Source organism: Narcine bancroftii, chromosome 2 (genome assembly GCF_036971445.1).
Source record: "Narcine bancroftii isolate sNarBan1 chromosome 2, sNarBan1.hap1, whole genome shotgun sequence".
Lineage (NCBI taxonomy): Eukaryota > Metazoa > Chordata > Chondrichthyes > Torpediniformes > Narcinidae > Narcine > Narcine bancroftii.
The window spans coordinates 144347566-144370270 of NC_091470.1; the positions used below are offsets into that span (position 1 = coordinate 144347566).

The following is a 22705-nucleotide window of genomic DNA, read 5'->3' on the forward strand; positions in this document are numbered from 1 at the left end:
AAAAAAAAGAAAAAATAGAGCAAGAGAGAGAAAAAAATAGAAATAGAGAAAAAGAGAGGAGAAAGATAAAAAAGAGAAAGAGAGAAAAAGAGAAGAGAAAGAGAGAGAGATGGATGGAGTTTGCAAAAAAAGAGTGAAGTAAGAGAATATGAGAGTGTCTGCAACAGACTGAACAAAGGCAGGGAAAACAAGGTAGCATTAGAGAGAGAGAATGAAAAAGGTGCTGAGAAATTATTGGACTGTCCAAGAGCGAGCGGTGTAGCACATGAAGGAAGGGAAGGAGAAAAAATCTGCACTAATGTCCAGGCACTGACAGCTTTGACAGGCAGGCTCCTTAATTCCCTCGCTTTAGTCGCTTAATCTGTCATCTTTATCAGGCTGGGATGTACCAGGCAGCATGCAGAAGCCCTCCTTGTGATCAATCTTAACATTACAGCTGACAGAATGGTGCTAATAACTTATCGATCTCATGTTTGCCCAGACCTGCTGGGCCGAGAGTCTGCCATTGATTGGTTTGCGACTTCCTTGGGGAAAAGGGAGAGTTTAATGGTCTTGGGTTTTGTGGGTGGGTGGTTTTAAAAGTGCAGGTATTGAGGGTTGGGGAGGAGAGAGCAGAACAAGATAAAGTGCCTGCTCCTGAGTGAGAGGGCATGGCATGAAGAAAGGAGAGATGTAGAAATTCACCTCTCCCATCTTCAAATATGTTAAAACATGCACACAGCTGGGGTGGGGGAAGAGAGAGAGAGAGAGAGAGAGAGAGAGAGAGAGAGAGAGAGAGAGAGAGAGAGAGAGAGAGAGAGAAAGCATCACACCAGAATTAAGCAGATGTACCTGTGTACACACAGCCATAGGCGTACATAACCACTCCATACCCCATCACCATACTGGCACATATAAGGGGGTGAGTGAGTGGGTGTGTGTATACACATATACACACATATATATATAAACACACACACACATATTGTATATATACACACACACCCACCACCCTCATCTGCTTAAATCCAAAGGCATCAAGAGATTAGAATTCTCCACATTAAACGTGTATTAATCGGCACAGATGCACCAGTTGCATGTGAGAGGATGAAACACAGTGAAGCCTCCCTCTGATTAAAATCAATCTAAGCGAGCTGCAACACTGGAGACTTGCAGCAAGTGGAGAATTTACCACAATACTGCAGCCCCAACTGCTCTCTCGGCAGCCCAGTTATCATCTGCCGTCCAAGCTATCCTCAAGCCTGCAGCTTTATCCTGTGTTCCCAGTCATCTCTTCCTCTCAAATTTAATTTTTGGCTTTTTCCATCAAGATGCCCCTATCCTACTGCTGTGTTGCATGAAGAATTCTGGCCCTAACGCTGCCTGGACTCAGCAGCTGATCGACAGCTACCTTTGACATTCACTTCCCAGAAGTAGACCTCTCGATTTGGGAAATCAAATAATTCACGTCACAGCAAACCCACAGGCTGTAGAGAAATTGATTTTGTCCCTAATTCGGCAGCATATACTGTACTTTCTCTCTGTAATCAAAACTCAATTATACAGAGTCAAAAATAAGTGCATTGTTAGCAAGGTTTCAACCCATTTATTGTGAAGATAAATCTTCATCATTATCTCTGTGAAACCCTTCCAAATGGAGTAATGTTCCAAATGATGTGCTTCTGTACAATGACAGCTCGTGAGAGATCTCTCCCAACATGTGGAAAGTGCTGGGATCCATGTTAATGAGGTTTCACTGCATTTAAAGTCATCCACAATTATTCAGACAACCATAGAACATCGATCAACACTTGATAAAAAAGTGTATCTAATCAGGTCAGCTGGGAAACAGGAACTCCCACCATGAAACCAGGACAAACCATTCATTTCCCCCACCCTCCTCCACCCTATCAATCAACCCCCACTCCCCAAATCATCGGTTTCCACAGACCCTGCAAATTATTCTCTCTCCAGTGTGCACCTGATTCCCTTTCTTGAAAGCCCTAAATGACCATTTCCACCCCAGCTTTAAATCATCGTGAGACAGTGAGGCTGACTTGTGAACAGGGAGGGAATGGAAGGATACAGATCACCTGCAGGCAAATGTGCAGTTTAAATCAGCATCATGATGGGCTGAAGGGCCTGTTCTTTTAGTCTATTGTCCTGTGGAAGAAAGCTCCTCCTGTATACCTGCTGCCCAATAGCTATAATATTAGATTCAGGTTTATTGTCAGAGTACATACATAATATCACATATAACCCTAATCTTTTGATGAAGGGCTCAAACCCAAAACGTCAGTTATGTAATTTTATCTTTGCTGTACAAAGGACACCGTTTGACCTGCTGAGTTTCACCAGCTTTGTGTTTTTACCTTAGATTCTTTTTCTTGTGGCAGAATTACCACTTATTGGTTGTGCAAAATATTATACTCAAGAAGATGCAATATACAAGTGCAATTGGATTCTTGACTTCCTATTGGGGAGACCTCAAGCAGCCAGATCACCCCTTCCAAGGCCATCATCATGTTGGGGAGACCTCAAACAGTCCGGATCAGCCCTTCCAAGGTCATCATCATGTTGGGTAGACCTCAAGCAGTCAGATCAGCCCTTCCAAGGCCATCCATGTTGGGGAGACCTCAAGCGGCCGGATCAGCTCTTCCAAGGCCATCATCATGTTGGGGAGACCTCAAGCGGCCGGATCAGCCCTTCCAAGGTCATCATCATGTTGGGTAGACCTCAAGCAGCCAGATCAGCCCTTCCAAGGCCATCCATGTTGGGGAGACCTCAGCAGCCGGATCAGCCCTTCCAAGGTCATCATCACGTTGGGTAGACCTCAAGCAGCCAGATCAGCCCTTCCAAGGCCATCCATGTTGGGGAGACCTCAAGTGGCCGGATCAGCCCTTCCAAGGTCATCATCATGTTGGGGAGACCTCAAGCGGCCAATCAGCCCTTCCAAGGTCATCATCACGTTGGGTAGACCTCAAGCAGTCAGATCAGCCCTTCCAAGGCCATCCATGTTGGGGAGACCTCAAGCGGCCGGATCAGCTCTTCCAAGGCCATCATCATGTTGGGGAGACCTCAAGCGGCCGGATCAGCCCTTCCAAGGTCATCATCATGTTGGGTAGACCTCAAGCAGCCAGATCAGCCCTTCCAAGGCCATCCATGTTGGGGAGACCTCAGCGGCCGGATCAGCCCTTCCAAGGTCATCATCACGTTGGGTAGACCTCAAGCAGCCAGATCAGCCCTTCCAAGGCCATCCATGTTGGGGAGACCTCAAGTGGCCGGATCAGCCCTTCCAAGGTCATCATCATGTTGGGTAGACCTCAAGCAGCCAGATCAGCCCTTCCAAGGCCATCCATGTTGGGGAGACCTCAAGCGGCCGGATCAGCCCTTCCAAGGCCATCACACTGAGCATCTCCCCTCCACCCGTCCACCCCTCCACCAACCAGGGCTGCATGTTTAGTCCACTGCTGTTCACTCTGCTGACCCACAATTACATAACTAAACACAGCTTGAACCACATCATCAAGTTCACTGATGATGCGACCGTGGTGGGCCTGATTAGTAAGATTATTAGGAAGGATGAGGAGACAGCGTACAGAGATGAGGTGCAGTCGCTAACGGACTAGTGTTAATAAAAGAGATGGTTATCAACCTCAGGAAGGCCCAGAGAGGATCACACTCCGCTGACCATTTACGGCTCCACTGTTGAGGCCGTCAACAGTATCAAGTTCCTTGGAGTGCGCTTGGTAGGGAATCTCACCTGGTCCCTTTACACCAGCTTCACAGCTAAAAAAAACCCAGCAGCTCCTCTACTCCCTGCGAAGGCTGAGGAAAGTTCATCTCCCACCCTCCATCCTCACTACCTTCTACAGAGGATGTATCAAGAGTATCCTGTGCACCTGCATCACTGCCTGATTTGGAAGCTTGGATCATAAGACCCTGCAGAAAATAGTGAAGTCAGATGAAATGATCACTGGTTATGGGTTAAGGGTGAAAGGGGAAAAGTTCAGGGGGAACTTCCTACCAAGAAGGTCATCAAACACTCGATGCAGGCGAAAGGCAATAAATATTGTGAAGGACTCCACACACCTCTCATGTAAACTGTTCTCCCTTCTGCCATCTGGTAGGAGGTACTGTAGCTCTCGGGGCCCTTGTGTCAGATTGGGCAATAGTTTTTTCCTCAAGTCATCAGGTTCCTAAACTCCCAGAACATATGTGGATAGGGCATTGTGACTTTTATGTTAAATGTCTTAATATTTCAATGTATTTAACTTCTATTCCAACTTATGTAAATATGCTCCATGGTCCTAGAGATACACTATCTCGTCTTTACCGAGCAAGCATGGTATGAACGATAAAGATGACTTGACATGTAAGCAGAGAAATGAAACAAACTGACTGTGTTCCACTTCAGAAGATGAGGGAGCTATCCCGGAACGAGTCTGGTCCAGCCCAACAGACTGCCACTCAGACCCTGGTGGTGAAAATCTAGACCCTGCTTCGGCTGAACCTTTGGCAATGTTGTGATTTAAATCCAACCTGGTTGGGCTCTGGATGCTCAGAGGCATGGATGGCTGGAATCCCTGCATCAACTAAACTCCCAGTTGTAAGGAGAAAGGGCACATCTTCCTGGATAGAGAGGGAACGCACCCCACTCCTTTCCTGATGACCAGCCTAGAGGTGAAGAGTTCTCATAACCCATTGAAAGATAGGATGTATCTCAACATGGGATAATCAGTCAGGAAAATTCCAACATAACGAGCCAACCTAATTTCCCAAATCACCAATCAGAAACCGTTGGAAGGAATTGTGGCCGACAAACTGGATTAGAGGATTGGCCTTGTTTATAGATATGGATCTAGTTGACTGCATGAGCAGTAAACCTTTGCTTAATGCACAAACCCTTCAGATGTGCTCCCAGACCATGTTAAACAGCAATGCCTGCTCATCCCCTGTAAGTGTGTCTTTCTCAATTAAGATTAAAAGCAATCATTTCAACTTAAGTCAGATGTAATCAACAACAAAAAAAGCCTTGTTCCATGGTTCTTCACATCTTAGGTGTACTTAAACTACTTGCCCTTTGGTTCAACCACCCAAGATGATTTGATATGAAAACTGAAGCTGTTTAAAATGTGGCCATCCAACTGATAACCCTTCTTCTATCAGATGGGAATACGACATGGGAAGTCAGAATCCTGGCAATTTGCACAAATATCTATATCATTATTACCTCAAACAGCTACTCTCCTGAGCCTGGACAGGAGAGTAATTCTGACATAAATAGATCCAACTTGTCACCTTCCAACTGAAGCATGGTTTGTTCAGAACACATTACCCAGTTTCCTGAGAGCAGAAAGGTGAGACAGGAAGTACTTGGTCTGACAAAAGATGTCTTGGAAACCTGGATCCCTCTGGCTTTCAGTTTTTTTTTTTGCAGGCCTTGCTTCAAGGGACATTTGGGATTTTCCAATGATTCTATTTGTTATTCTCTGATTTGACACACATTTTCCCAACTGGCTCCAAGTTGGACATACTCTTCTTTTGTAGCTAAGAGATCAGTCAGGGTAATCTAGAGACCACGGCGGCACCAATCTGCATACAGTCTTCTGGTAGAACTATTAACCTTCTATAGTTGCTGGGACTTCCAACAGCTGCCTCTCTGCACCCTCCACACCACCTGCCTCAAGCAAGGTCACTTGACTGAGCTGCTTCTGGTGAGCTAGCCACAGTTAACAGAACTGTCCCATGCATAGACAGTGGTAACGTTCAGCAAAAGCAAATGGTTTGATCTGAACAGTGCAGCCACCCACTGCTTGAGATACTGAGCCTTCTTAATTTCCCGGCAGAATGGCTCAATCCACGTGGTGTTGGCATGTTCTCCCATGGCTGTGTGCGTTTGCTCCAGGTGATCCAAATACCTCCCACTGCAGTGCAGGTCACCGCAAATTATTTCTAGTGTAAGATGGTGGCAAATAAAAAATTAAAGGGATATTGAGAGGTGTGCAAGGAAGAATAAGATGAATGGCTGCAGGGGATGGACAGGGTAAATGCTGGCAGGCTTTTTCCACTGAGGGTAGGTGAGAAACAAACCAGATGTTATGGGTTAAGGGTGAAAGGGGAAAAGTTCAGGGGGAACTCTCTTCACACAGAGAGTGCTGGGAGTGTGGAACGAGCTGCCAGCTGAGGTGGTGCATGTGGGCTCAATTTTAACATTTAAGAAGAATTTGGACAGGTAGATGGATGGGAGGCGATTGGAGGGATATGGACTGGGTGCAGGTCAGTGGGACTTGGCAGAAAAATAGTTTGGCACATTCAAAGGGTTGAAGGGCCTGTTTCTGTGCTGTAATGTTCCATGGTACTGTGAAAAGAACAGGAGATGGGATTGCTCCCTGAGAAACCAGCATGGATGGGGTAAACTGAATGGTTTCCTTCTGTGTTGGGGCAATTAGGTAGATGAAAGGACCTTCTAATATGGCCATTAAAATCCACCCAAAAAAAAGCAGTGGGGGCCCTAGATTGAGCTCAAAGCAGAAACTACTTTGAAAATTGGTCACAGCCCCTGACCAGATGATGGGATGTGTGGCAACCTGTTAGCCCTCCCTCAGGTGGGGGAACTGAGAGGAGCGTTAGTGGCAGTGAGGGCTCAGCACAACCAGCGGGATATCTCAATTACTGCAGCAACTATCGCTGGCTCCAGTTCCGATCAATTCAGCAATTAGATTACATCAACACTCAGACCTCTGCATCAAATTCTCCACAGCAGACACCAAACTTCACCACGTGGCCTTGGAACAGATGCCTCTTGGAGCTGTGCTGTCACCGAGCACAGCAAACACTTGGACTGGTGGAATACGGGGAAAATTAGCTGCCAACTTCAACCCTTCTTCAGCTGCTTGATGGTAGCATATTATTTGATCAACATCAGTTTAATTTGCTAAAACAAAGTGGCATACAGAGACACAGGATGAAAAAAGGCCCTTCAGCCCTGGAACTCCATGCTGACCATTAAACATTTCTAGATTCTTAAACTCTCTCCAAGTTCTACCACTCACCTCCTCTCTCGGGGCAACAGGCACATCTTTGGAATGTGCCACAGGGTGAATGTGCACCCCGTCACAGGGAAAATGTGCAAACTCCACACAGGCAGCGAACAAGAAAAGAACTGAACCCCCGTCACTGGAGAGACAGAAGCTCTAATGTGTCCATTAAGATTATTCCGAGACGGAGGAGGGTGGGAAGTTTTGAGATGTAAAAAAGGTTCAGTGCAACAGAAGCTTCAGGATCAACAGGAACAATAAAGAATGAAGCCAACAATTTAAAGAGAAATTAAGGAACAATTCACCACATTGCGATTCTGGAATTCCCTGTTGGTCCTTGATCTCCCATCTCAGTTCATGGTCCCTCACCTCCCTGTTTATCTTTAGCTAATAGATACCAGCTCTCACTCCATGAAGGTAGTATTCGTTCTTGTGTGTGGAGTGAACATCATTGATCAAGGTGCACATTCATAGCTCGAGAACCACGAGATTTTTTCTCATATTTATTTATTTACCTGAATTTAATTTCTCCAACAGCCTGAATAGAATTTGAACTTGTAACTCTGGGTCATTTGTGTGGATTTCAGAAAGGGGAAAATCAGGAGAACATGAATCATGAGGGGTTAGCAGTGGGAAGGGTTAAGAGCTTCAAGTTCCTGGGTGTCCACATCTCAGAAGATCTGTCCTGAGCCTCCACATTGATTAAATTATGAAGGCGGCTCGCCAGTGGCTATACTTCGTGAGGACTTTGAGGAGATTTGTTACATCGTAAAAGACACTTGCAAATTTCTACAGGTGTACCATGGAGAGCATTCTGTTTAGTTGGATCAATGTCTGGTATGGAGATGCCAACGTACAAATAAGAGGAAAATAACAAGAGTTGTGAACTCGGCCAGCGCTATCACGGGGATCAGTCTCCACTCCAAAGAGGACATTCTACAAGAGGCTGTGTCTTGAGAAAGCAGCCTCTATCCTCAAGGACCCTCAGCACCCAGGCCTTCTCACACTCCTAATATCCAGAAGGAGGTACAGGAGCCTGAAGACGAGCACCCGACCGTACAAGGGCAGCTTCTTCCCCCTCCACCATCAGATTTCTGAATGGACAATGAACTGTAGACACAATCTCACTTTCTCTTATTTTTGCACTAATTTACTTATTTTTAAATGTAATTTTCATAGCAATATTTCCACAGTATTGGTGCCGCAAAACAATGAATTTAATGACAATTAAATTCTGATTCTAATCTGAGAACGGGCTGAACATCATATCATCTCTTTCCATCCTACCTGCATCATCCAGTGTTCTCCATCAATGGCCAAAGGGGCTGCAGTTTGCCTCCTCATGTTGAATGTCCCAAGATCAATGTCCTTGGAACTTTTGTTCCTCAAGGTCAACTTCTTAGCTACATGCAAGACTTTGCTCAGCCAAATCAGATCTTTATGCTTTGAACTGCATCCCCACAAATGTTTCTGTAATCTTCTTGGTGCTCAATGGTAAAGATCAAGTGGTTCGTGATCACAGAGCACTACGTCGCTCCCCCAAATGTTTACTGGGGAAACTTCTCCAAACTCCCCGAAGATCACAGGAAGCATCTCTTTCTCAATTTGGGTTTACCAATTCTCCTGGCATGTTCATTTAAGTTTAGAGATGCAGCACAGTAACGAGCCCTTCCTGCCCACGAGCCCATGTGGTTCAACCTACATCTTTCGAACGTGGGAGGAGGCCGGAGCACCCAAAGGGAAATCCACACAGACACGTGGAGAACATACAAACTCCTTACGACAGTGGTAGATTCCAACCCAGGTCCCGGGCACTCTAATAGTGGTGCACTGACCGTCCTGCCCCCAAAGTTGTTCTTTGAGAGATCAAAGGCTTGCTTTGGGAGTACACCTTCCTGCCTCCTCCCCCATCGATGTAATCTACCATGATCATTGTCTAAAGAGGTTTCACAAAATCAGTAAGGATCCCTACTACCCCACACTGTATCTTCCAGCTTCTCCCATAGGGAAAGAAAGACAGGAGCATCTTATTCCTGCGGGCGTGAAAATCCTGAATGACCATACAAACTCTCCTTTGCTCAACTATTTATTTAACAATAATATTTATATAGACGTACTGTGCATATGTATCATTTGCCTGTTATGTCTGTATGTGTGTTGGTAGTGGTTCTGCACCGAAGATTGGAGAACGCTGTTTTGTTGGGGTTGTAATTGTACAATCGGATGATAAATAAACCTGAAATTGACCTTGGGATCTCACTGATTGTTCATATTTATACCCATTTATTGGGAATTCCTTCTAAAGAGCTGGCCACTCCAATAACTTCCCCTTCACTGTCCACATTCACAGAAAAGATTCTCCAATCTCTCCCAAACACAGCCACTTATGTCGTTGACAACACTTTGATTCTACTTTCCCTCTTCCACCTTTGTCTTGCACTTTACTGCAATGTACTTCCTCCTGCTGTTGCTTTCCCCACACATAGAGCATGGCCCTAGATAGCTTCTTAGTACTGTGTGTCCGCACACACTGTTCCCATTAACTCGGTCTCATTCCAAACTCATTGCCTCCATCTGGATTCTCAGATCCCAATGATATAGAGGCTTTGGAGAGGATACAGAAGAGGTTGACCGGGATCGTGCCTGGATTACAGAGAGTTAGCAACATGGAGAAGTTAAACCAACCTGGATTGTTTTTAATTTTAGATTAGACATACAGCCCAGTAACAGGCCCTTTCGGCCTAAATACCCCAATTAACCCAAAACCCCCATGGAAGGAAACCCACACAGACATGGGGAGAATGTATAAACTCCTTACAGACAGTGCAGGTTTCAAACCCGGGTCATTGGTGCTGTAAAAATGCTGTGCTAACCGCTATACTACACTGGCCATGTTTTCTCTGAGGTGTAGGTGGCTGACAGTTGACCTGAAATTATAAAACAATTAGAGGAAGAGATAGAGCAAATAGTCGGAGAATTTCTCCAAGGTCAAAACTAGAGAGCAACGGTTCAAGTGAGAGAGAGAAAATTTAAAAGAGATGTGCCTGGAATGGGGTGTCCAGAGGAGTAGTGGAAGCAAATACCACAGCGACATTTAAAGAGACACATGAACAAGCAGGGAATGGAGCAATCCATGACATGTGCAAATAGTTTAGACTGGCAGTGGGTGGAAGGCCCTGTTCCCATCCTGTTCTGTGATAATCCAACCTCTGCCAAACAAATTTTTTCAGTCCATGAAACTGTAATTATCTGCTGACATCCTCAGAAGGAAGCAATAAAGGTCTCCTCCTGTACCTGAATGCAGTAATGATCCAGTAATGATCAGCTATTTCATTCCTTAGACAAGCTGCAATGTGCTCGAATGCACGATGCATTTTCCAGAGTGCCACCTGACAGTCTGATAGCATGGGTCAATTATCTCCCCTTGTGATCAATGAGAGACAATATCACCTTAACTTTTGTCTGATCTGGTTCATCAGCCAGTCAGAGCAAGCTCTTCCTCCTTTGTCTCCATTCTTGAGAAGTTACTTCCCTGGAAACCCAATGGTTCATTAGCTGCTGCCACTCATCTTGTACTACCTCAACCAAGTCATGGAGCTCACCAGAATCAGAATATGGTTTATTGTCATGAACATGTGTCACAAGATTTGTTGTTTTTGTGGCAGCAGGATTGTGCTTTGCAGATGCAAAATTGCTATAAATTACAGTTCCATAAATACAATATTTAAAAAATAATTAGTGCAAAAGAATGTGAGGCTGCATCTGTGGTTCATTTTCCATTCAGAAATCTGATGGCAGAGGAGAAGAAGCTTGTGGTGGTACACCGCCGGCCTACTGCCAGGGGGCAACCTCTGTACCTGCAGGAGTATATCACCGGCCTACTGCAGGCGGCAACCTCTGTACCTGCAGGAGTGTAAAGGGACAGGACAACACCTGGCCAGCTGTCAATCAGTCGGCCTGAAGGGATCAAGCCCCACGCGGTCGGTCAGGTGTCAATCACCCTCCGGGATATAAGCCTGCGCCGGCCTCCCAAAGCTCACTCGGAGTTGCTGCAGCTACAGCCAGCCTGGCTCTGTGGAAGTCTTTGTGGATTAAAGCCTGTTGTACAGTCTTTACCTTGTGTGTGTCTGATTCTGGCTAACAGAGCACCACAAAGCTGTTTTTGTAACATTGGATGTTTGTCTTCAGGCTCCTGTACCTTTTCCCCAATAGTAGCAGAGTGAAGAGGGCATAGCCTGGGTAGTGGGGGTCCTTGAGGATAGAGGCACCACATCTTGTAGATGTCCTCGATGGAATGAAGACTGGTGTCCGTGATGTCACTGATTGAGTTTACAACTTTTGAGTCTTTTCTTGTCCTGTGCACCTCCATACCAGTCAGAACGCTCTCCACTGAACACGATTAGAAATTTCCAAGAGTCTTTGGTGTCAAACAAAATCTTATCAAACTCCTTCACAAAGTATAGCCTTGGATTGACAAGATGGCCCCAGGAGAGATCTTCAGAGATGATGACAACCAGAAATGGGAAGTTCTTCACCTTTTCCACTGCTGACCCCTTAATGAAGACTGTTTTTTGTTCTCCTGGTTTCCCCCTCCTGAATTCCTCGATCAATTCCTTGGTTTTGCTAACATTGAGCGCAAAGTTGTTTTGACACCACTCGACAAGCTGATCTATTTCCCTCCTGTTCGCTTCCTCATTGTCATCTATGGTTCTGCTGATGACCATAGTGTCATTGGTAAATTTGTAGATGGCGCTTGAATCGCTCATATCATCTCAGATCAATAGCATCAATCAGCTTCCAACAATGCACTATCTAAATTACACAACTCCAAGTAGTTCTTTTGATGTCATGTCACAGTTTCTACCTTGTTCACTTTCTGAAGGGAATGAAATAGGCTTTAAACTCCCACATTTTTCTGGTACCAAACAATGTTGGCCAATTAAACCATTCCTGCTTGAAAAGGCTGATGGGCCCATTGTGCATTCAAAGCTGTGGCTTGGCATTAGAACAAGATCAATCAATGAACGAGGAAAGGAACGGGATGGGAAACCATCTTGGACAGGACTTGCTCCACCTGGGCTCCACACCAGGCACAGTGTGAATCCATGCACCATTAAAAAAAAAAAATCGCAGACGCTGAAAATCCAAATCCAAATGTCCAACATGACGAACAACATCCGTGGGTAAAGAACGTTTTGGATCAAGGACAATTTCCGCAATTTATCTCCTTGCAGATGCTGCTTCACTTGCTGTTATATTTTGGGCATATTATATCTGGGCATATTTTGGGATTCCTGTTCTTTGTTGTGGTGAGTAGATCCATCAGGAAAGAGGTATCGGTGCCACAAGACTCGCACCACCAGGTTCAGGAACAGCTGCTACCCCTCCATCATCAGACTCCTCAACGACAAACTCAATTAGGGTCTCATTTAAGAACTCTTTCTTGGCACATTATTACAGTAGAAATCCAGAAATCTGGCCCTCCTGAGGATCCGGACTATCAACTTTTTAAATTTAGCGGGCTAGTGTGTGCATGCGTAACTGCCACAGAAACAGAGCGGCAAAAAGCAACCACGCTTAATAGAGATCAACTTGTCACAGAGAAATTCTTTCGTATACTTTATTTTTCTTTTACGATGTTCATTTTTAAACATAATTTCAAGCATTACACACTCTATTCTTGAGGTTAAAAAATTATTTCCACATTTTTGTCAAGTTGGCTTTATTTTTCTTTCAAACTGCTCATTTTGATAAATGAAGCATGCTGTATTTGCAAATGAATAAACTACCAAGATTTACCTGTTCATCTATTCTTTATTCCTACTTATATTTCAGAAAATCTAAAAATCCAGACTGACCCAGTCCCTGAGCTGTCTGAATTTTAGGTCTTTTACTGTATTAAACAATCAACTTGTTTACATTCCTTTCTTTGTTTACATTCGTCTCTTTTATATCAAATCTTTGTCTCATATCATTTCTTGAGTACAGTTTTTTTTGTACTACCGTCAAGTATAAATTCTGCCTGGCCCACAAGAAAAAAAATCTCAGGGTTGTATGTGATGTCATATATATACTCTGACAATAAATATGAACTTTGAACTGGATAAACTGAACTCATCATCACACCAAAAAAAAACACATGGCACACTGATTTCCCCAACACAAGTCCAGATCACAGATATTAACTACTGATTGCTTAACTGTAACAGAGAGGTCATGTTTGGACTGACATTTAGAGCCAGAGCTAAAAGTTCAAATTCTACTTTGTCCGCATTTAATTTTAATTTAGAGATATAGCACAGTAAAAGACACTTCTGCCCTACGCTGCCCAAATACTCCCATGTGACCAATTAACCTGCTAACCCTGTACATCTTCAGAATGTGGGAGGAAACCAGAGTACCCAGAGAAAACCCATGTGGTCACAGAGAGAACGTAGAAACTCCTTACAAACAGCAGGGGATTCGAACGTAGGTCACTAGCACAGTTAGCATTGCGCTAACTGCCGCCCAATTCAAGTAATTAAATAAATCTGGGATTACAGAAAAAAGTCTCAGTCATGATGAACATGAAACCACAAGACTTAGCAAAATGCCCATCTGGTTCATGAATATCCTGCAGAGGTAAATCCAACTTAAACAATGAAGCATCAGACTGGATTATGTCTTCAAGTCTCCTTGCATTCTTTAGGCAGAGATACAAGGGCTACCCCAGGGACAGCCAGGCTTGACACCATAAGAGGAAAGTCCACATTTATATTTCACTTCATTACCACCACCAAGTTACCAATGAAGCAACTTTACTCTCCTCACAGAGATAAATTTGAAGGTGTTAGCCTGCATGCTAATGTTAAATTTAGAACAACAGCACCAGGCCACAAACGCCCCAAACTCACCAATTAACCGACAACCTCCATATATTTTGAAGGGTGAGAGGAAACTGGAGCCCCCGGAGGAAACCCACATTGACATACAAACTCCTTACAGACTGCGTCGGGTTTGAACCTGGGTCGCTGGCGGTGTAATAGCATTGTAACCGCTATGTTAACCGTGCTGCCATCACTGAGATAGAATTACAGCTAATTTGCTTTCGAGGCTGTGGCTTACAGACGGAGGTCTCACCTTGTTTTTCACTTACAGAACATGAAGGGTTAAATCGCCTAAAGCAAGTCTATGAGAAAAGTGAACAAGCACAGACCCTAGACAGACCAGCTATAGCTAAACTTGCTTGTCAGATAAGAGAGAGAAAAACGTGGTCATGAGACTGTGTTACCTACAATAATGGGTGTTAAGAGCTAAATTATAAATCACTTAGAAATTAACACGGCTGTAACAAGCTGAAGCAAAATGTGAGCCAAACTAAAAGTAAACTGCAATTGATCACCTTGATCAGATAGAATGAAAATAAGGATTAAAGTTACCCTTGGGTACTCAGGCCTGAAAGTTATAGCACGTTTGATGACTTTCTGTGCTGAGGAATTTTGATAACATAGAGGAGAAAAGTCTGTATAACAAAAGAACAATCTTCTTCCCTGCTGCCATTAGATTCTTGAATGAACTACAGACACTGCCTGACTTTGATTTTTTTATGCATTATTTTTATTTATCTTTGTAAGGTGGTTTTATATGAATGTTTGTACTGCGACTCTACCACTAAACAACAAATCCTGATTCTGAACAAGCTGCCTGGAATTCTGTGGAATAGTTCAGAGCCAGGGGCTGTGTCCTTGTCCACAGTGGAAGAAAGGGGATGAAGAAAGGAGCATTAGTCATCAGAGTCTTGTTGTCCAGTGACCACGTTCCCTACACCAGAGAGACGAGAGCGGCCTCGGTTAACCCCTGACAACGCGGCAACAATCACGGGGTCAATCCACCCACTTGCTAGTCCACAGCTACAAGTGCTTCAAAGCAAGCCAGGCTTGATCCAACGGACAAAAGAATGGGTTTAAAAAGGGTTCTTCCCCATTATTTTGTGGGATAATTATGGTGGCAGTGGTGTAAAGAGCAGATGTAACAATGTAGAGTGACAAGAATGTACAGACATGACACTCATGGTGCGAAGAGACTTTCAATGGGTTTCTCTCTTGTAAATAATTTATTGAGAATAAAGTCTATTTTTGAAAAAAAATCAATGCCTCATGGCAAATATGTCCCAAAACAGTTAAACGGCTTTACATTTCTTGGTAGTTTTAGTCTGCCAATGAGTTCTGAACATTTCATTTAATCTGTTATTGTGCTTGTTGAAGTAATATTGTAGCTTCACGACCACTAACACACTCCCTCCCACACACACACACATCCCCTCACACACACACAAAAATCCCCCACACACTCCCCCTCGCACACCCCCCACCCACAAAATCACTCACACACAAAAATCCCTCACACACATTACCCCCCCCACACAAAAATCTCCCACACACACCACCCAAACCCCCCCAACCCCCACCACATCTCGAGAGGCGCAGGGAGACTGGTGTATGCGTCTTCTTTCTTACTTCTGAAGCAGCCCCAGAGTGGAGAAATATTTTTTCCAGAAAATGAAATGTATTGCCTGTTTCTTGTTTTAACATGAGCTGGTTTTTCCATCTGAGAGGGGCTACAACACGCAAGGACACCATTCGCTCCTGCTCATTATGAGACCAGTGCAGCTGACCCCACTCCCCTCCCTGCCAAGTCCTTTCTTATTTACCCAGCTCCTCCTGAACTCTACACAAAATCTGCCTTCACTGCTCCCCCAACACCATCTTGCTGTGGATGAATCAATATTTTATGAAGGTTCATCATGATTCCTTTGCTCTTATACACTCTGCTTCCTTTTATAACACACTTTTTTCTCCCCTTTACATCACCCCTTCCTATTTTAGTCTTGATACAAGGTCCTGACCCAAACCGATGACTGACCATTTCTCTCTACGGACGCTGCCTGACCTGCTGAGTCCCTCCAGCTGCTCTTTGTTTACTCAAAATTCCAGTGTCTGCAGTTTGTGTGTTTCTCTACTCTTCAGGGTCCCATTTGTTTTATTAATCACTTCCTTAGCCTCCCCTGCAATTTACAGAGAAATTTGTACATCCGTCCATAGACCCCTCTTGTACGCCTTCTGGAACATGCCTTCTACCGGGGCATGGTTAGTGTGGCAGTTTGCACAATGATATTACAGCGTCAGCAACCCGGGTTCAAATCCAGCACTGTCTGTATGTTCTCCCTGTCATCTTCCGGGAGCTCTGGTTTCCTCCTACCCTTCAAAATGTACAGGGGCTATAGGTTAATTGGGCGGCACAGGCTCGTGAGCTAGAAAGGCCCTATTACTGTGCTGTATGTTTAAATTTAAAAAAATTAAAACCTATCCATACTCTCTTCCTAACCTGATCACTTCACTGCAAACCTCTTCTGTGTGGATTGAAAGTGTGATGTTTCAGCTCAATGGCAAAGCAGGTCTAATATAACATGAATACAGTGCACATGTTGCAACCCACACATGCACTGAGACTCAGATCCTAATGACCCATAGTCTGTGCAGAGGCACACAGGCGCGTACACCCACCCCCACCAGGTGCGCGCCTGTGTGTGCCCCCCCCCGGTACGCATGCGCGTGCTCACCCGCCCCGGGTACGCGCACACACGCACCCCCTTCCAGGTATGCACACAGGCACGTGCCCGCCCCTCCCAGGTACGCGCGCACACGCGCCCACCGCCTCCCACATACACCCCTGCCTACATTCCCCCCCCTCCATTACAGCCTCCACATACACCCCCACCCCACTACGTACACCCAACCCCACCTGCCCCCCGTGTATGTATACCCCCACCTTCATACACCCATCCCTGTACACCCATCCCCTCACACACCCAGCCCCTGTACACCCATGTACGTACACCCCCACCTTTGTACACCCACTTCCCCATGTACGTCCATCCCCTCACATGCACCCACCCCCGCGCACACTCAGCCCCCCCATGCCCATACACCCTTGTGCTCATTTCCCCCGCAGATCCAGCCCCCCCCACGCACACCCCGCACCCACATGCTTGCCCACCCCCTCTTTCCCAGCCTCCTCTCTCACCATCTCTTCCCCCTCCCTCCCTCCCTCCGACTTTCCAATCTCTTCCCATTTCAGCAGTATAAAAACCAACCAAAAACGTTACAGGATCAGGGTCCTACTTCGTGCTACTTGTAGAAATTAGCAATTGAAAAGATGAAAATATGTCATGAACAAATACCTTAAATAATCTCCACTTGTTACTTCAATTATTTTTCCATTCATCTGAATGCACTGATTTTTATGAAAATGTTTTGACCACAAGCTGTCCATCGAACACAAAGCCAAATTAAACTAAACTGCTTCAGCTTGCACATGACCCATATCCCTCCATTCTCTGCACGTTTGCGTGTCAAGCTAGAAGCCCCTTAACACTACACTCATGTCTGCTTCCATCGCTACCTCCAGCAGCCCATTCCATCCACCCACCACTCTGTGTAAAAAAAAAGCAAACTTGTCCCGCACATCTCCCTCTCACCTTAAATCTTCTGGTGCCCTGAGAAAATGATTCTGTCTATCCCATCAATGATTCTTATAATTTAATGAAGATTTTATCAGGTCTCTCCTTAGCCTCCAATGCTCCAGAGAAAAGAACATGTTTGTCCAACCTCGCCCCATAACTCATCCTCTAATCCAGATCGCATCCTGGGAAATCTCTTCCGTACTCTTTTCAAATCCTCCACACTGTCATGGGATGACCAGAATTGTGGACAGAGATTGTATCAGAATGATTGCCAATCTATAAAAGATATTATTACGTGCAGCAAGACCAGAGTTCAAAGTGAACCGCCATTCTTCCAAAGAAACAATCACACACTGCAAGCAACTGTGAAAACTTCTCAGCAACTGGTGATACATTAACATGGTCTGAGAGAGACTCACACAAACCTGTCACCTCATCAGATTCCAACTCCGGCAGCCTTTGTCTACCACTCTTCCTCCACCTGACTCCTCTGATTTGGTGACTTCCATCTGGCAACCGCCAATCTTCTGCCTCTCTCAGTCAAACCTCGCCTCTCCCTGGTTCATCAATCCCACATGAGCCCCAGTCCTGCCCCTCCCATTCCGCACCCAATGCAACGGCTTCTCTGCCTCCCCACTCTTCATGAAGGGTTCCATCCCACAACCTGGACTATTCTTGTCCTCGCACTGACACTGCTCGAGCCGCTGAGCTCTTTCAACGAATTGCATTTGGCTTCCACTTCTGGCACCTGCAGTATCCCGTGTCTCTCAAACAATCCACACAATGGCATGGTTATTGATCTCAGCAATAGCCGTGTCATACAGATCAGAGTACTCTCTGATCTTTTTGGTATACATATGTACAGTAAAACCTCTGATATCTGAAACCTACAGGGATTGGCAGATGCCAGATAAGCGAGCTTTCCAGTTGCTTGAGACTCATTCATACAATGCCTAACTAATACATTTGCATTAAGAATAAACAGATTAAAAGACAAAAGGCAGTGCAAAATGTAAAGAAATTTGAAAAAAAAAATCAGATTTGTAGTCCTTAATGATGAAAAATTCACTTTAATCAGGTAATTCCTGTAACTTACAAAATTTAAATATAAATTCAAACCCGTCACTGGCGCTGTAACAGCTTTGCACCGCTGCGCTAACCACGTCACTGTCAAAATTAAACACACCCCTCCCCCAGGTTGACAGATAACACCTTACTAACATACTGTAGAGTGCGTCGAAACACAGTGAGCGGTATCAACCACATCTTCATCCTGGGTAACACCATTGCCATTTCACACAACTTTATTCAAAGAGCTGCTACGAGCAAAGTCCGACCATGGCCCTCCACCTGCTAAATATTTGCTCCCATCATCACCAAAAGTTTACGTGTTACTTCAGAGAACATTTACTTTTACAATTTTAAACAATGATTCATTTTTAAAATTTATTTATTTTCCTTTAAATTTTTGCACCGGTTACTTGAGGTTGCCAGTTGCTTGAATTCTGGGTAACAGGGGTTTTACCATATAATATGCATACATGTATGTTTCTTTGCTACACACATCCATGCATGTCTAATTATATGCACACGCATGTTCACTCTTGCATGCATGTTGTGTGTACATGTGCAATCAGGCTCTGCTATTAAAGATTCCCTCACCTCTGACAAATAGCAAGCTCATGTGCACAAGACACTCTCTCACATCAAGAGGTGTCTTCAAATAAAGGCAACAAACAGAAGAAGAACCCTCTGGCCTTCCTGTGGTTTGTGTCCTCCAAAAAGGAGGACTGAAAATGCTCCAAATTCTCACGCTGTTACTTTTCCAAAAACCTGAAGTCCTTTGTTTCCAAAGCCTCCCGTTGCCATGGGCACCCAAGACCAGAGTCAACGGGCAGCTGTGACTTACCTGCCTGTCCTGGGAGCAAGTCGACTCCGTTTCTCTTTATGTCATTCCGACTTTGACTCTCTGGCATAACGAGCTGCCTGCTCTGGTGCAAGTTGGAGATGATTGTGGAGAGATCACTTTCACGACTGCAGGGGAAGAACAGAGCAATGTTAGCAAATTAGCCAATTCGCTCGGGAGCCCTGCTCCCTGGGCTGTCAAGTTAAAAAGAGATTTTAATTTCTATGCTGCTAAAGTTATCAAGTTGCAATTAAATGGAATTCTTTCAGACTGGTCCTTTAAACCCTGTCTGCCATAATAGCGTCGATCTCCCAGTGGCCATTCGTATCAATTCCCCACACCGTGTCTGACCATAAAAAATAGGAACAGAAGTAGGATGTTCAGCCCATTGAATCTGCCCCACCATTTAATCATGAGCTGATCCATTTCTCCACTCCAGCCCCACTGCCCAGTCTTCTCCCCATAGTCTTTGATGCCCTGTCTAAACAAGAACTCTGCCTTAAACACACCCAATGACGGCCTCCTGTGGCAACAAATTCCACAGATATACCATCTTAAGGCTGAAAAATATTCTCACGTATCTTTGTTCTAAGCAGACGTCCTTCTAGTCCTACACTCTCCCACTGTGGGAAACAATCTTTCTGCACCTACTCAGTCCATGCCTTTCAACATTCAAAATGTTTCAATGAGATTCCCGCCCCCCCCCCGCCCCCCCCCCATTCTCCTAAATTCCAAAGAATACAGACAAGAGGTGTCAAACACTCCTCATATAATCAGCCTTTCATTCCAGAATCAACCTAGTGAACTTTCTTTGAACCTTCTCTGTCCCCGTCCGTGGTCTCACGCATTGCCAGACTGAGCTGAGACCACCCTCAAATTGTAGGAACAACACCCCCATCTTTCATCTGGGCACCCTCTAACTGGATGGCATCAACATTGGCATCCCACTTCCCTTAGAAATTTCCAAATCTCCCCAATCATCTTCCCCCCTGTCTCCTTTCCTCTAGCTCTGTCTCTCTCTCTCTCTCTTTTCCCTCTGTCTCCTTTCACAGAGCTAAAATCAATTCTCACCTTTCCTTTTATCGTATCTAATTAATGCCTTTTATCTATTGGTCTGGACTCATCTTCCCACCCCCCACCCCCCATTCTTCCACCAACCTTTAATGTAGATGCCTGTCTTTATTCACACCTTAAAGAAAGGCTCAGGCCTGAAACCTTTACCTTTACCTCTATCTTTACATCCTATGGATGCTGCAGGACCTGCTGAGTTCCTCCAGCATCTCTGTGTTTCGACTGCAATCACAGCATCTGCAGGCTTTCATGTTTCACTCCTTTACACCCACATCAAACAGATATTTTGCAACGAGAGATCCCAATACAGCCTAATCCAATGCATTTTTAATTCTCAGGTTATTTTTTTCAAACAAAGCATAACCTTGTTAGCTCTCAAATGGGACTGAAGGGCAGAGGGCCGAATGGCCTACTTCTGTTCTTTTATCTTGTGATCTGTGCTGTAATTACTCCTGCTAAACTACCTATAATTGCATGGTGATTGAAATGCTTGAAATGAATCTTAATTTAGAGATACAGCACTGTAACAGGACTTTCCAGCCCATGAGCCAGCGTCGTCCTGATTCACCATGTGACCAATTAACTGACTAACCCCATACGTCTTTGCAGGGTGGGAGGAAACCAGGGCACTTGGAGGAAGTGCAAGGAGTCACAGGGAGAATGGACAAACTCCTTGCAGACAGCGGCGGGTTCGAACCCGCTACACCAACCGTGCTGCCTGCAAAATTTGAAACCGTTGATTTCCCATGGTTACACAAGCCTCACCTGGGCATGACATGGGAGATGTTGGATCACTGCCACCCCCATCACACAACTTACTGTCAGCAAGCAATGGAGAAGGGTGGTTCCTAACTGGTCCATCCATTTAAACAGAGAGCATCTCAAATGCCAACTGGTCTTACACTCCCTATCCCCACCCCTACCCCAATATTCCCCCAGTCCAACGAGAGGAGAGCTTTAACCTACCATCTATCTCTGTTAACCAAATAAGTGCATGTCAGAATGAACCCAGACATTAGGCACGTTTTAAGTATTGTCTGTCTGCGGATTTGCAGCACACAGGGTTTGGCAGACAACACGGCTTCACTCAAACCTCTCCGTCTGTCTTCCAGAAACAAACAATCTGCTCTATCCACCAGCCCAAAATCCGTCTCCCAATCAGGATGTCTGCATGGGTAAACAGACATTAATTCCATAAAGTATCTTAAGGAGGGGAAAAAAATGGATTGAAGAAAAATCTGCTCAGATTCACACATCAAGCAATTTTGCTTCTTATCTCTCCTGAGCTGACAGGTTACATGTGTTAATACACAATTATTTTAAGAAGTTTAAGAGATTAATTCAAAAGGAGTTATTAATCATTCTCTAATTATGTTAATCAATAACTAGACGTAGTAATAAGATGCTCCTGGAAATCTGCCCTTCTTATGCTCACATCCCCACTGAGTTACAAACTGGCCTGACACTCATTCCGTTTGTTCACTCAAGCTCTGTTACAGTAATATAATTCCAACATCCTCTGGGAAACTGTTAACAGAAGAAGGTGCGAGCCGGAGGGAGACAGCAGGACAAGACGATTGGAATAGATAGTATGGTGAGGGACACCAAAACATGGACCGAATGGTCCCCTTCTGGTCTAAGATTCCACAGAGATTGGTTCTCACAGCCCAAAAATGAGTGTTGGCGAGTCAAACGTCCCAGGTGTATTGTCTTGAGCCGAAACATCGACTTCTGCCTTTTTCCCCCACTGATGCTGCTCGACCCACTGAGTTCTCCCATCGTTTGTTTTTTTAGTTTGAGATTTCCCAAGCCCAGCTTGCCCCAGAGACAGGCTCTTCTCACCCAGATAGGCCAATTAAATGGCGTCAATGGCAGGAATTGTGGTGTGAGGCACTTTGAATAGGCACACAGGGAGGTGAAAGCTCTGTTTTAACTGGTGGAGCTTCCTTCACACACGCTCCAGCTGTTCCAAAGAAGTTGGAAATTCAGTTCTTGAAGGAACTGTCTGAAGATTATGAACAGGTAAGAACCGTGTTTAATTGTTTCAAATACGTGGAAACAGGTCCTTTGGCCCAACTTGCCCAAGCTGACCAAAATGTCACACCCATGCTAGTCCCACCTGCCTGCTCATATACTTCTTAAACATCCTTTTCCACATATCCATCATTTTATTCCGTAATCCCTGTCTCAGCCATCTCCTCTGGCTAA

The 22705-nt window shown here is 44.9% G+C and overlaps 1 protein-coding gene across 12 annotated transcripts in view; it reads right to left on the reverse strand.

Moving 5' to 3' along the window:
• samd11 (sterile alpha motif domain containing 11) overlaps positions 1–22705 on the reverse strand; it is a 264528-nt gene that overhangs the window by 96463 nt on the left and 145360 nt on the right. For all 12 annotated transcript variants that reach the window (XM_069918370.1, XM_069918369.1, XM_069918376.1 and 9 more), the window contains one exon: positions 19430–19554. In XM_069918370.1, the coding sequence (XP_069774471.1) occupies positions 19430–19554 (125 nt within the window). The remainder of the gene's footprint in view (positions 1–19429; positions 19555–22705) is intronic.